The sequence below is a fragment of the Urocitellus parryii genome, chromosome 9, assembly GCF_045843805.1.
Source record: "Urocitellus parryii isolate mUroPar1 chromosome 9, mUroPar1.hap1, whole genome shotgun sequence".
Classification (NCBI taxonomy): Eukaryota; Metazoa; Chordata; class Mammalia; order Rodentia; family Sciuridae; genus Urocitellus; species Urocitellus parryii.
In genome coordinates this window covers 48,693,160-48,709,387 of record NC_135539.1, presented here as the reverse complement: position 1 = coordinate 48,709,387, position 16,228 = coordinate 48,693,160, and the positions used below count along the sequence as shown (strand labels likewise).

The following is a 16,228-nucleotide window of genomic DNA, read 5'->3' as shown; positions in this document are numbered from 1 at the left end:
GAACTCAAATGATCCTCCTGCCTCAGCCTTCTAAGCCACTGGGATTACAGGCATGGACCACAGTGCACGGCCATTACAGATACTTTTAAAGTAACTAAGTGGTTCTGTTGTAGAGGCAAACTGTAGGAGTATGTGACAAATGAAAAAGTATTCAGCTTTAGGCAGATTCCTATTGATAGCATCTTGTAGGTAATAAAATAAATACTGTCTCTTATACAGTTTATCTAGAGGTGAAAATGATGTATTCTACCAATAAAAAAATTGATGTATTCTAACTAACAGTGGAATCAATGATAGGAAGTCATTGTGAAATACAATAAATAAAATGGTTACCTGAAATGTATAAGTAAGGTAAAAACCAGATATCTAGACTAATATATCTCACCTCTTAGGGAATTAAAGTATGTGTTCCTATTTAAATTATAATTTAAATATTATAAGCAGGTGTGAACATTTTATCAACATTGTTAAAAATGAATTGTTTGAATTATTAATTATTAATTGTTTGAAAATTAGATATATTTCATTGGCAGCCTAATTATGTCTTTATTCAGAAAAATATTTTGTGTCATTCCTTAGGCAGATGGGAGATCCTTACATTTAGGATTGTTTTATGCTTGGTCACATCTCTGTGTACTCTGTGTCATCAAAGAGTTTGAGAGAGAGAATGAGGCAATAGTTTTTCTTTTTAGTTGTGTCTCCAATGACTAGCATAGTTCTATGAATATAAGAGCTCAGCAAGTGTTGATTCTTAGGAACATAGTTTTTAAATACTTTCTTAGTCTATTTTGTGCAGCTATAACAAAGTACAGTAATTTCCAATGATATTGCTTTCTGTAGTTTCCATTATCCGTGGTTAACTGTAGTCCAAAAATATTGTTTGCAAAATTCCAGAAATAAACCATTCATGTGTTTTAAATTGTGCACCATCCTGAGTAGTGTGATGAAACCTTTCCCGGCCCCACCTGGGACACGAATCAGCCCTCTGCCCAGCATGTCCACACTGTGTGTACTGCCCAACTGTTAATCACTTTGTGGGCCTTGCCTGTCAGATCCACTGCCATGCTATCACAGTGTTTATGCTTTGTTTTACTCCATCATGGCCCCAAAGCAAGAGAGTATATAGAGGGAGTGATAGCATACATAGGGTTTGATTTCAGGTATCCACTGGAGATCTTTGAAAGTATCCCCCTTGGATAGGAGGGCATCTTATGTTTCAAAGACTGGGTGATTTATGATGAATAGAAATTTATTTTCTCATAGTTCTAGAAGATGGAAGTTCCAACATTGAGGGGACAGTATGGTAAGGGCCTTCTTAGTGTGGCATTACATGGCAGAAGGGCAAAAAGAGATAGACAGAGATGGAGACAGACAGAAAGACAGAACTTAGCCTTTATAATGAACTCACACGATGAGAAAACTGTTCCTGTGATGAGGATGGAGCCCTCATGGCCTGATCACCTCCCATTAGTCCTCACCTCCTAACACCCTTTCTTTGGGGGATAAATTTCCAAACATGCTTTTTGAAGGACACATTCAAACCATAACTAAGACTCAGGTGTTATCAACTTTTGTAAAGACTTTCCTTATGTCTTCTTCATTTGTAAGAATCGGCCCCTTCCTTTGCCTCTCACTAATAGACCTGTCTGTATTGTCTTCTGTACTATAAACTCCTGAGGATGGGAACCATGTCTGATGGAGCTTGGAACAGTACCTGTGAGATCTTCAGAGCTTGGAACAGTTCCTGTTCATAGGTCCTGTGCTTTCTGGAATGAAGCATTCATGACCTTGAATGACTGCAAAATGCAGGCTTTCCTTATCACAGTTCTTTATCAAGGACCAAGAAGATTTAGGTAAACATTTCAAAGAATATTTCTTGCTATCTACACTCATTTCTTGCTCTCTGGATTTTCAGGTTCAAAAAGATTTGGATTTTGTAGCATTCTTCACTACTGGAACTCTAGGAACTGAAAATAGGAGTATTTTAAAACATCTCAGAACACAGATCAAGTTTTTTTGTGTGGACAGAGATGGATTCTAGGGCCTGTAATATTTCCTTGGAAGTGACTGTGTTGCTGTCATTCAGAATGTGCACACCTCTACCCTGTTATTTTTTTTTTTATTTGAGCCATGTCTTTAATTTCTGGTTGACACTGTCCTATCTCTCTGGCTTTGGTCCTGGTTACCAGATATGGTAGCTGAAGGGCAGGGCTTGCTGTTGTCACTAGGATGCCAGCCTGTGGTAGCATACAAATTACAATTGCATAAAGCTAGTTAAACTCAGAAAACTCAGGTTTATGAGCTTCTGCTAACAGAAAAATTATTTTTTTAAAATTTAAGCTTAATATGACTTATTCCACAAAATGGAAGCAGTATTTGGACAAAGTTAACACTTTCCATATGTAAAAGACTAGGGTGGTTTTATTTCTCAGTGTAGTATTGTATCCAGTTGGAATGTATGGCTAAGCTGTTGTTTTTTGACTTTGAACCATTGAGTTGAAATGGTATTTCATTCTAGAGGGAGAGGTATTAAGGAAATGAGAAGATTACCTTCTATCAAGTACCTATTCTGCCAGCCATGACACTAAGTGCTGCCACATGCACTGTTCCGTTCAGTTCATACAACGATTTTTTTAAACCACTATTTCTGTTTTATGTTAATATTTTATTCTGAGGTAATTGTAGGTTCGTATATTGATGGAACAGATGATACAGAGAGATCTCTACCTTTCACCCACTTTCCTCCAGGGTTAACTTCCTGGGTAACTACAGCAGAGTTGTGGAGACTAGGAAATTGCCATTGGTATAGACAGCCCGTGGTTTGAATGTGTCTGTGAAAGTTCTTGTATTGAAAACTTTGTCCCCAATACAATGATGTTGGGACCTCAAAAGAGGTGATCAGGTCATAAGGGCTCTGTTCTCACAAGTGGACTGATGCTAATGCAGGAGTGGGCTTGCTGTAAAAGTGAGTCTGGCCCCCTCTTGCTCCCTTGCTCTGCACTTCTGCCTTCCAGCATGAGTTGACACAGCACAAAGGCCCTCACCTGGTCCCAGTCTCCAGAACCATGAGCCAAGTAAATGTGTATTATTTATATCATTTATAAATTACCCTGTCTGTGATATTCTGTGATAGCACCACAGAATGGACTAGGATACCCCATTGACTTTATTCAGATTTCACTAGTTTTCTATGTACTATTGTGTGTGGGGGTGTGTATGTAGTCTGTGTGGTTTTACTACTTGTCAATTATTTTTTTCCCCCCAGTACTGGGGGTTGAACCCAGGCCCTTATGCGTGCTAGGCAGGCACTCTACCACTGAGCTACGCCTTCTGTCATTTCCTTTTAAACACATGAGGGAAACAAAATTCAGTAACTTATGTGAAATGCTCCAAATATAGACATGGGGTTTGAATCTATGTCTGTTTGATCTGAACTTTTGCTTTTCAGTAATAATATGATTAGTAACAATAATTAGTAATAACAATGACTGGATCTGAGTTACATATGGAACATGATGAATATTGACCTATGTAAGTTATATCACAGTTGAAATAGTTATCCTTAATTAAACTCTAACTCATATTACCCCAAGGATAGGTAATTATTTTTATAACTCCTGAAATCAGTAGTAAAAGAATGAAATTCCACTCTTTTAACATGATTTTACATTTTGAACCTCTGACCTTAACTACTGATCTTGGAGCTGTGTGGAGGGGGAGAGACGGAAACAGACAGACAGACAGACACACACACACACATATTCATGCAGACATTTACACACACATACACACAGATCTATGTTGTTATTGAGTTAGGTTGACATACTTTAAAAACAGTTTTACAAAATGGGAAATAAGAGCCGGCTTAGGCAGTATTCCAGGTTTTTAGGGAATAAATGTAAAGCATCAAAAATATTTAAGAATGTAATTGGGAGAAGTGTTTTCTTTTTTTTTAAAATAGAGTTTTAGCTTTTTAGTAGGGTCTAAGTACAGCCTTAGGAATGTTTGAATTTAATCAAATCTCCCAAGTTACCCGTCAAACTTTCAGAGTGGTACCTTACGCATTTGCTTGTGAATTATCACTGATTAGCATGGTGTGATCCTGCTTTAGGAAGATAATAGATCTACTAATCAGCAGCCCATAATATACTATTCTTTGCTAGCTAAATATCTTGTAAAGCTGTCCCCGTGATGAACAGCAGCACTTATTCAGATCCAAAATAACAGCAGTCCCGTGTGTTGCTGGTCCCATGAGGTCTTGGTGTTTTTGTAGACAGCAGACAGAAATAAAAGGAATTTTGTCCTTTTTACCTCATGTAATCCCACTGGAAAATGAAACATGTGCTATGAGTTGATACTGACTTCTGCCAGGTCACCTCCCTAAAGAGTCTCGGGCAAGCGCTGTTGCAACATTTCTTGGACAGGAGTCTGACGGCCTGTGATGGAGATGGATGGTTTGTGTAGCATGCTACTGTGGAACACTATGCTACTGTCTGCCCCTAGGAGTCTTCCAGTGAGCAAATGCCATGGGGAACCTGTGTCTGCTATTTTAACTCTTTCAGAGGGGAGTTAGATGAATGTCACACATCCCCAATTTAGACTCAGTCCTGTGTAGCTTTCTCTTTCTTAATTGTTGACTACAATAATGTAGCACCATGGGCAGATTATTTGGTCTTCCTTAGTAGAACTTGATTTTTAATGTTAGGTTAACACACATATTTTTGAAGCTATATGTTATTAGGAACTCTCTGTACAGTGCAAAGCCTTTTCAGTAGACCACTCTATCAATTTTCTGTTCTCCTAAGGAAGTTTTTCCTATTCATGACTCATTTCACTCTTTGGCTAGCAGTGAGGGAAATGTAATAACGATTAAGGAAAGGAATGTATGTGTTTTCTTCTTTTTCTGAAAACCTGTACACATTTTCTGTCTTGGGTTATGTAAACTTGGATGGCTGCAGAATGTTGACAACCGTGAAAGGTAAAAGCTTGTCTGTTAATACATACTTCTTTGGAATTGAAAAATCAAAAAACTTTACTTTGCTTCTTTGGCGCAGTGTTTTGCTTGATGACCCAGAATACAAATCCAGTTAAAATGACATGTTCCAGCCGTCATTTACACACACCTTAAGCGAAATTAATGAGATCACTCTAAGATTACGCTTTGTGTTTTATTTTCATTTTATAGGTCTCTATGAGCTGTTGGCTGCTCTGCCAGCCCAGCTGCAGCCACATGTGGATAGCCAGGAAGACCTGACCTTCCTCTGGGATATGTTTGGTGAAAAAAGCCTGCATTCACTGGTAAAGGTAAACCATGCTGATGTCAGATTCTCTTTGAAAAAAAACATATGGAAAAATATTTTGAGCGCCATCTAGTAAACCAGAGATCAAATTGTTGCTCTCTGAAAACAAAACAGCCTTGTTTCATTTCACTGACAGGCGTGGAAGTTGTTAAAGATCCTACCAAAAATACATAGATGATTTCACTTAATGGTGGTGATCTGGCTGTGCATACTAATGCAGCAAACATGTGGTTGCCCTTGTTTAGAAAAAGAATATGAAATAGTAGCAGGAAGGTTTAGCCTCCTTCATGGTCAACATTCATGAGCTGGAATTTAACTTAAATAAATAAATGTTCACAGCAAAAATTAGAAGGAATATATTTTCTGAGGTCAAGGATGGCAGCAGTTCAGTAGCCACATTAATTTAAAATAATTTCCTTTAACAAAGTCAACTGAAATTCTAGTAAGCTCTTTTCTTTTATTGGCACAACTCCATTGAAATGGTATTTTGTAGATAAATACACTGAACCTAAATATGAATAAAAACAGTTTTTGGAGACGGTTTTAGTAAAGCATCATGCCATGAAAATGATCAGCCACCAGGAACCAGATCTTGTCTTACAGAAACACTGGGAGTGATCAGAACTCTTAAAATAGTAAAATGAGAACAAGAAACTTACTGGAAAATATGTTACTCTTGCTTCTGGAAATATGAATTGCATTTTCTCTCATTTAATTCAAGCTGAAAGAAATTTAGAGTCTTACTTGAGTCTGTAGGAGGTAGAAACCTTTGCCTCCATGAAATCTGGACCTATGCTTAATTCAGCTAAATTTGTTATGGTTGTCTGTCATGACAGGAGGCTTTTAATTGATGTACAGTATTTGAAAAGGAGCCACTTCTAGTTGCAATTGCATTATGGAACAGAATTCTTCATATATATATATATATATATATATATATATATATTATTTTTTTTTCTTGTTGGGCAATTTACTGAGATTTGTGTGCTCTGAGTAGTAACAGTTCTCAAGAAGTGAAAGCTGATACATGGCATTTCCCTGGCAATGCATTTAAAGTTTTATTTGTTCATTTATTTACTTTTTATAATAAGGTAATTGCCAAGGTATCTTTGTGCTCTAAATAATTTTAGGCAGTTTAGTTGCTTTCTTGGGGTTTCTTAGAAATGGTTTTGAGATTACAGTGGATGAAGTTTATGACTTGGTGAGGTAATCATAGAAATATTTCTGTGTTGTATGTATAGGAGTGGAATAGCTATGGATTGATTTATATTGACTTGATCCTTTGATGGGGGAATAGAGTGTATTTGACTTGGCATCATCATCCCTTGATTATTGAATAAAATGTCCCCAAACAATGGCTGTATGTTTGTATTTTTTAAGAGCATGACTACTATATCAATTTCCTTATGTAAAATGGAAGTTAGAATATTTGTTGGCAGGGTTGCAAGTTTCAGTTAAAATAACGAAGACTGTAAGTTCTTTGATAGATGTGTAGGTTAGGCAATGTTAAATAGACATTATTAAATACTGAGGCAAAAGATAATTACCCAGCACATGAAAAACTACAGAGGTGGTTGTTATTTCTATTAAAAGAACAAAACTAAGATATACAACAGATTCTCAAGTTACATTGGCTGGTAACTGTTAAGCATAGGCTGTTTTCCAAAGTATATGTCAGTAACAAGTAGTTAGGAAGCATTCCGGATGGTGTTGATATCTGGTTTGCTAAAAATAGAAGCAAATAAATGGCTGTTGCCGGTATTTAGATAACATGGTTAATGTGTGCTATTCTAAATATTTTTCAGTAATTACTATAAAATGTCTTTTAAAAATTAGTTTTATTATGTACCTTTAATACATTCTCAATTTCTTAATACATTCTCCCCACCCCCAACATTGATCAGATGCAGATCTCAAGTGTGTCCTTTGACTGACCCATTCTATTAGTTTCAAATAAGTAAAGTCTAAATGCCTCCACGAGGCAGACTCATGGGATTGTAGCTTTAAACAGCTGGAAAAAACCACTTCTCTGTATTCCAAGTGCTTCTATTCAAGGTTGGAGGATAGAAGCCTTCAGCTTTTGTACATAAATCTTGATAGAGCAGAAGGAATTTGTTTGAAAAGATTTGTTTTAGAGTGAATCAAAATGTGCTTTGGTTTTATGTGCTTTTGCCTGAAGTTAAAGCGGTTAGGCTGTGATTTAAAACTGGGTGAACACAAAATTTGATTTTTATATCCTAGCACAAAATTTTCATCATCCAATTTTGTATATAAAAAAGCTAGTTGTAAATCACCACACAGTTTTAAATACGAACAACCTTTGGAGATAATGTAAAATAGACTTAAAAAGAGGCATTTTGGCATTTCAGTCTGTAACAGGTACAGCATGCCACCTTGGGGTATTGAACTTGTCACTGGAAAGAAATAGGATTATGCTTCCGGGTGGTAACTGAGGATTATTATGATTATTTTTTGGAGATATTAAGTAGAAAAACTGAATAATAAAATCTGTGAGTATGAGATTTTGTAAGTAACAGAAGGAAAATGGTACTGAGAGAGAACCTGGAAAAGGAATAGAAAAATATATATACATGGGGTGGGGTGGAAGAAGCATATTATAATTTACATGATCTAGTGAGTGTGATGGAGCAGCAGTCTTAGGTGTATAGCCATGTTTTTGACCCATCATTAGTAAATATACTGGTCCATGAAGCATATATTTTATGTTCTAATATTTGTAGATTTATCTTCTACCCTTGACTTTTTTTTCTTTTGAGATCTCTTGAAATTTAATTTTATTTATTTGTTTGTATGTTTGTAATCTGTTTTAATTTCTCTATAGAAAAAATATGTCTAGCTTAGATATTGTATTGCTTTGAAATTGGGTTGTAGTTTCTTCAAGAAATTTCCGTTTTTAATTCATAGTTGTGTTGGATTTCTAGGATAAGAATATCAAATTGTCATTACTTTTTAAATAGTTGCATGTGTTTTCCTCATTTAAATAGCCACATGTATGTGAGGGCAGGAGCAAAGAAGTTGTTATTTGAATTTTATTCTTTTTTCAGATTCTGAGATATTTCAGCAAACATAAATTGATATTTTAAAGACACAGTTCTTTGTGGTTGAATTACTGTGCATATTTTAGTGGTTTCAGCCTTAAAGGAATAATGGTAAATACTCAGCTAGATCCTTGTAATGTTGTTACATAACTTTAACTTTTGATTATTGATTAATTTGTTCACACTGTGTGTGTGGACTACTTACCATAAACCAGTCACTATAGGGACTGTCAGGGCTGAATATCTAAATATTCAACAAGGAAGGCACAGTCCCCTTCCTTGTTGAATCTCCAGTCTCCCAGAGGACTCAGATGAAAAGGTGGACAATTAAAACATTCTGTGGTAGATCACATTGAGAGCTTTTATGAGAGGTGCAAGGTGTGTAACTCAACACCGGCCTCAGGGAGGGGCCCCTGGAGGATTTGATATCAGCTAGACCCTGCAAGCTGAGTAGGAGTTGTTCAAGTAAGATTTCTGGGGGACAGTGGGAGTTTAGGCCAGAGGAGTGACATGCAGAATGTCTGGAGGTAAGAGCAAGAGTTGTATCCTTAGAATAAGGACTGTCTTTTGGCTGGTATGTGAAATAAGAAAGAGTGGACAACATGTGGCAAAAAGTTAAGCAGAGACCTACTCTTAAACTGCCCAAGGTGTACAGCCTGATGGAGCCATTGTATTGGGAGGTTTAAAGCAGGGTAATAAAGAAGTGAACATTTTCCTAGCTATTATGATCATTTTCTGCACTATTTGTATATCATCTTTAGAAAGATGACTACTTGGGATTCTTTGCCCATTTCTTTCCAATTGAAAGAATACTTTTCTTCCAGAAGCAAATTGGTATGCTGTGCAGACTGATGGAGCATGAGATTCTAGTTCAAGGATGATGGTGACAGAGTGTTGGAAAAGGGGAGCTGATTTTTAGTTTGAGAGACAGAGACTGATTCCAGCATGTGTGCTTTACTTAATGTCTCAAAACTCCTGCCCCTGGATCCAGCCACTGGGTTTATACCAGGCCATTGGGAGTTGAAAGCAGACTCCAGGAGCCAGACTTAAGGTCTCAGGTACCAGTTCTTATATATTTGCTGGTCCTCAGAGGAAATGAGAGATGATTTTAGTTTGTTTATGTTTGTTTCGTGTTTGGAGCATAATCAAATAGACATGCCTATTATATGGTTGGATACATGTACCTAGAAGTGAGGATAATTATGTTCCGGGTTGAGGAAAATCAGTATGGGGGCAGGGCTGCAGTGAAAAGTACAGGACATGTAGTTAAACTTCAGATACATAGTGTGGAAGTTTTTAGTGTAAGCATGAACCATGCAGTATTTGTATTTTTACTTGTGAAACTTGGCGACTCTATTTGGAATTCATTAACATTTAGGTGGTAACTTGTTTTGTTGTTGTTGTTAACATTTGTTGAGATAATTTGTTCACTATACAATTCACAAATTGAAAACAGAATTCTGTTATTTTTAGTGTATTTACAAGGTTGTGTACAACATCTCTATTGTCAACTTTAGGACCTTCTGATCACCTCAGAAAGAAACCCTGCACCCCTAGTTATTATCCTCTAATCCCTACATCCTCCTGTTCATCAGGTCTAAGCAGCTACTAATCTACTTCCTGTCTTTGTGTATTTGCCCATTCAGATATTTCATAAAGATGGAATCATGTGCTTTTTTTGGTGACTGACATCTGTCACTTACTTTAATACCAAGTTTCACCCACACCTGGTGTGTATTTGTACCTCATTCCTTTCTTTTGCAGAATAGTACAGTATAGATATGCTACATTTGTTTATCCACTGATAGACATTTGGGCTGTTGTTACATCTTGACTGTTAAGAATAGTGTTCCTAAGAACATTTGTGTTCAAGTGTTTGTGTAGATATGTTTTCAACTCTCTGGGGTATATGTTTAAGAATAGAATTGTTTGGTCAAATGGTAACTCTGTGTTTAACATTTTAAAGACCTGCCAGAGTATTTTCCAAAGTGATCACACCATTTTATATTCCCACCAGCAGTGTATACCTCCTTATCAACACTTATTTTTAATCTGTTTTTTTTTATTCTAGCCATCCTATTGGATATGAAGTGAAGCATGACTAAATAATGTTAAGCATCTTTTCATGAGTTCATTAGTTATTTATGTATTGTCTTTGGAAAAATGGCTTCTTGGGATTCGTTGTCTACTGCTTTCCCATTGAATTCTTTTTAACCAATAGAGAACTTTTTAAGAAGAGTTTTGATTTATAGAAAAATTGAGCAGATGATATGAATAGCTTTCCAAGCACTCCCCCCAGTTTCTCTTACTATTAATCTCTTGTGTTAACATGGTACGTTTATCAATTTAACATTGATACATTATTATTAACTGAAGTTCATAGTTGACATTAGGACTCTTTGTGTTGAGTGATTCTGTAGACTTTGACAAATGCACATTGTCATGTATCCACCATGGCAGTATCACAAAGAATAGTTTCATCTCCCTATAAATCTACCTTGTATACTTTACCTACCTTCTCTCCCTATCTCAGCAACCACTTGATTTTTTTACTGCCTCTATAGTTTTGCATTTTTCAGACTGGCATTTACTTGGCATCATATAGGCCTTTTCAGATTGACTTTTTCAATTTAGCAGTATGTAAGATTTCATCAGGTCTCACTCAGATCTCATGGCTCAATTAATTATTCATTTCTTTATGTCACTGAATAGTATTTTGTCCATTGTATGTATGTACCACAGTTTTTCTCCCTTCACCAATTGAAGGACATGATCATTGCCTTCAGTTTCAAGTAATTACTGGTAAAGCTCCTATAAATATACATGTGCAGCTTTTTATATCGATATATTTTCAACTCATTTGGGCAAATGATAAGAACATGATTACTGGATCATACAGTAACACTGTGTTTAGTTTTCGAAGAAAACAGATTGTTGTCATCATCTTTTTTTTTTTCTCTCTTTAGTATTGTGGATTGAACCTAGGGCCTCTTAACCACTGAGCCACGTCCTTAGCCCTTTTTATTTTTGATTTTGACACAGTGTCTCACTAAGTTGCTTAGGGGCCCCCTTGCTGAGGCTGGTCTTGAACTTGCAGTCCTTCTGCCTCAGACTCCTGAGCTGCTGGGATTACAGGTGTGCACCTCTGTGTCCTGCCCAGATTATCATCAAAAGTGACTGTACCATTTTTCATTACCGCCAAAGATGAATGAGAATTCCTGTTGCCCTGTATCCTCATCAGGTATGGTCAAGGTTGTTTTTTTTTTTTTAATATTTTCCATTATTGTAATAGATATGTTATGGTATCTCATTATTATTTTAGTGTGCAATTTCCTTGAAACCTGTTAAGTTTTCATATGTTTGCTTTTTGTATGTTTGTCATCTGTACATCTTCTTTGTTGAGATGTCTCTTCAGAGACATCTTTTAAAATTGTTTTTTTAAATTGTTTTTTTTCCCTCACTGCTGCATTGTATCTTTTACATATGTCTTTATCAGATATGTATTTTGTCAGACTGTGGCTTGTCTTTATATTCTCTTTGTTATCTGATACAGTATAAGTTTCTAATTTTAATATAAAATCCCACATCAGTTTTTCTTTGTTTGTACTTTTGGAATTAGTCAAAATGTCATTTTTGCCAACAGTGGATGCATATACAACTGCAGACCCATGAGTTTATGTTGCCTAGTTAGGTCGTTGCTGTCTTAGTTTGTGTTTGCACAAATGAGGACACCATCTCACAGTGCATTTTTTGGAAAGTGTCCCCAATATTAAAATGTATCCCCATCAGTTAGTGATACATGACAGTATCTAAAACTCATCATCAAACTCAAGATCAACTAGTTTTCTCCTCTGTTATCTCCTAGAAATTTTATATAAGTTTTTGTATTTGTTTACATTTGAATCTATGATTCTCTTTAGCTTATTTTTTTGTGAATGTTGTACATTCTGTGCCTAGATTAAAAATTTTCCATATGAATATCCACTTGTTCCAGTGTTGTTGAGAAGACTATCCTTTTTCATTGAATTTCCTTTTCTCATTTGTCAAAGATCAGCTGATTTTATTTGTGCCCATCTGTTTCTGGGCTCTTTTTTCATGTTCCATTGTCTGTTCACCTATTCTTTCACCAGTACCACACCATCTTGATTACCATAGCTTTATGGTAAGTTTTGAGGTAGGGTAGTAGGAATTTTCTACCTTTGCTTGTCTGCAGTACAATGTTGGCTATTTTGGGTCTTTTGCCTTATCATTTAAACTTTAGAATCAGTTTATCATATTCACAAAATAACTTGCTGGGATTTTGATTGGGATTGTGTGTTCAGTAGATCAAGTTAAGAGAGTTGACATTTTAACACTTACTGTGTTTTCCTGCCCATGTGGGTAGAATCTCATTCCATTCATTGAGATCTTTGATTTCTTTCATTGAGTTTTTCTTATTTGGATTCTATTCGTATTTTGTTAGATCTGTATCTAGTATTTCATTATTTCATCATATCACTGTAAACAAAGACAGTTTCATTTCTTCCTTTTCTCTTTTTTTCTCCTTCCTTTTCTTGTCTTATAACATTAACTAGAAATGCCTATGCAGTATGTTACAGCAGTGGTGGGAAGAGACATCTTTGCCTTCATATGATCTTATGGGAGAAGAATCTAGTTTCTTATTAGTACGTGTGATGTTAGCCATAGCTATTTCATTGTTGTTCTTTATCAGGTTGAAAAAGTACATTTATTCCCAGTTGGCTGAGAGTTATCATGAATGGATGATAGATTTAAAATTTTTTTTTGCATCTGTTGATGTGATTTTATTCTTCATTAGCCTGTTGATGAAATGAATTACATCCTTAATTCCTGAATGTTCAACCGATATTTACATATCTGTAGTAAATCTACTTGGTTGTGATCTATTATGATTTCATACATTGTTGGATTCAATTTGCTAACATTTTCATGAGAATTTTTACATTGCTGTTTATAAATGATATTATTCTGTAATTTTCCTACTTTGTAATGTCATTTGTCTAGTTTTGCTTGTGGGGTAATGTTGGCCTCATATGAGTTATCCATGGAACGAGAAGTGTACCCTATGCTTTCTACTTGTTTCCAACCCAACATCCTTAGGCAGACATTGTATTTGATTGGTACATTTTACTTCCTTAAATGTTTTGTAGAATTCACTAGTGAAACCAGTTGGGCCTGGTACTTACTATTTTGGAAGTTGACTAATTATTGATTCAATTTCTTTGATAATATAAGTCTATTCAGATTGTCTTTTTCTCTTTTGGTGTTTTTTAATCACTAGTTTTTTTTTTTTTTTTTTAAGGAATTGGTACATATCATTTAGGTTGTCAAATTTGAGGACAGAATTGTTCATAAGGTTGTCCTTGGGGTAATAGTTATGATCCCTCTTTCATTTCTAATATTTGGTTGTCATTGTCTCATACTATATTTTTTTTTCTTTTTCCCTTCTTCCTTCTTTTTCTTTTTTGGCTAGCCTGGTTATGGGATCATCAGTTTTTATTTTTATTTTTTTTCTGTTTCAATTTTACTTAATTTTGCTCTAGTTTTATTGTGTCTTGTCTTATGCTTGTTTTTCTTTCTATAGTTGCCAAAGGCGAAAGTTAGATTATGCATATTAGATTTTTCTGTTTTTGAAATGTTTACTTTGTGTTATAAATTTCAGGCTAACTGTTGGTTTTTCGGTATCCACAAACTTTCGTGAGTTCCATTTTCATTTATTTCAAATTATTCTTGAGAATTCTTTGATGCGTGTGTTATTTAGAATTTTTCAATCTCTAAATATTTAGAGATTTTTTCCTGCTGTCTTTGTTATTGATTTCTCATTTAATTCCTTGTAATCTGAACTTCCATGTTGTGTGATTTCCATTCTTTTAGATTTTATGTTTTATGATGCAGAATGTCGTCTGTTTTGGTGAGTGTTCTATGTGAGCTTGAAAAGAATGTCTATGTTGCTATTATTTGATAAAATATTGCATAAATGTCAGATCCAGTTGATTGATGTGTTGTTTGTTTCGACTTTATCCTTACTGATGCTTTTGCCTGCTGGATCTGTCAAGTTACTGACAGAGGGATGTTGAAATTTTCAAGGATGATAGTGGATTTGTCCATTCTTGCAGCTGTATCAGTTATGCTTCGTGAATTTTGACATTCTCTTCTTAGGACCATAAACCTTAAGAATAGTTATGTCTTCTTGGAGAATTGACTTCTTTTTATGTCCCCTGCTTTGTTTGAAATTGGTATGTGTACTGGAGCATTCTTTTGGTTCATGTTAGTAAGGTTTTTCTTTCTCCAGCCTCTTTCTTTTGCTCTGAATTTCCTAGATGACCTATAATTGAGTCTTCCTTTTACCCATACTATTCTCTTTATTTTATTTAGTATATGCTATGGTTTGAAGGTATATTTGTCTGAAAAATCCCTATTTCTCCTTCACTTTTGTAGTACAATTTCACTGGAGATAAAAATTGAGCTGTACAGTTTTTTCTTCCAACACTTAAAACATATTTCACTCTATTTTCTTCTTGCTTGCATGGTTTCTGTTTTTTTTTTAAATCTGATATTCTTTTTTTAATTTTTAAATCTGATGGTATTAAATTAAATCTTTCCTATCAGAGGGAAGGTATTTTCCCCCCTCAGGCTTTCCCCCAATTCTTTCTCTTTGTTTTTGATTTTCTGAAGTTCTAATATTATGTCAAAATGTAGATTTTTTGGTGTTTCTTCTTTTTGATGTGTCCCCCCCCCCACTGGTTCCTGGATGTGTGATTTGGTATTTGTCATTAATTTCAGGTTATTCTCCGCATTATTACCACAAATATTTCCTCTGATCTTTTTTTCTCTTTTTGTGATTTTCCTTTTATGTGTATATGCTCTTCCTCCTCTTATTGTCCCACAGTTCTTTTATATTTTGTCACCCCCACCCTCACCTTTTCATTCATTTTTCTGTTTGCATTTCAGTTGGAAAGTTCTTTTAGCATCTCTTCAAGTTTTCCTTGGCTATGCTCATTCTACTATTGAGCGCATCAAAGACAGTCTTCATTTCCATTATAGTCATTTCTGATTTCTAGCATTTCACTTTGATTCTCTATCAGTTTCCACCTCTCTCCTTACATGACCCATTTCTTGCATGTTGTGTACTTTTCCGTGAGTTGATTTAGCATATTAATGATGCTTATTTTAAATTCCCAACTTCATGATTCCAAATTCTGTCATATCTGAGTCCCGAGTCTGAAGCTTGGTTTAGCTCTTCAGACTATTTTTCTTGCCATTATCATGCCCTGTAATTTTTCGTTGAAAGCTAGACATGATGTATTAGGTAATAGGAACTAAATAATTAGACTTTTGGTGGGAGATTTTATGTTAATATGGCTTGGAACTGGCCTGCGTTTAAGGCTTGCTATAGGCAAGTGCCAGAGGTTTTAGTGCTGTCCCCCGCCACTCAATCTGTTGTCTTTGGATTTTCTTCTGAGCTCTTTTTGGAGCCTGTGTCTTGTAGCTCTCTGTTACGATCTACTGTTACTTACTCTGACACTTGTTGATGGTGATAAGTTATTAAAGAGTGAAGGTATTTTATAATTTTATAATTAAATGTCAGTTTCTTAGTGACCTGAGTCCCTGGGCTGTGATCCTCAGAAGCCCTTATTACCCTGTTCTCCCCCCTCACCCCTCAATTTCAAATTGGTAAGGGAGGAAAATGCACAGGGGATTTGGGTCGTCTCATTACCCTTTTTTACAGGTTCAGTGTAGCTCTAGTAAAGCAGTTTTCTTTGGATAGGGGAAGCTTTTGTTACGGATAAAGTTCTAGGCCTGTGGAGTTCAAAATAGTCACAGACACCTCTCATTCCTCTTCCCTCTCCA

At 35.6% G+C, this 16,228-nt stretch overlaps 1 protein-coding gene across 5 annotated transcripts in view; it reads left to right on the top strand.

The window, feature by feature from the left end:
• Mpp7 (MAGUK p55 scaffold protein 7) overlaps positions 1 to 16,228 on the top strand; it is a 259,878-nt gene that overhangs the window by 86,615 nt on the left and 157,035 nt on the right. For 4 of the 5 annotated variants that reach the window (XM_026410607.2, XM_026410606.2, XM_077802561.1 and 1 more), the window contains one exon: positions 5,186 to 5,304. In XM_026410607.2, coding sequence (XP_026266392.2) covers positions 5,186 to 5,304 — 119 coding nt within the window. The remainder of the gene's footprint in view (positions 1 to 5,185; positions 5,305 to 16,228) is intronic. The other variant, XM_026410608.2, reaches the window with a different exon arrangement.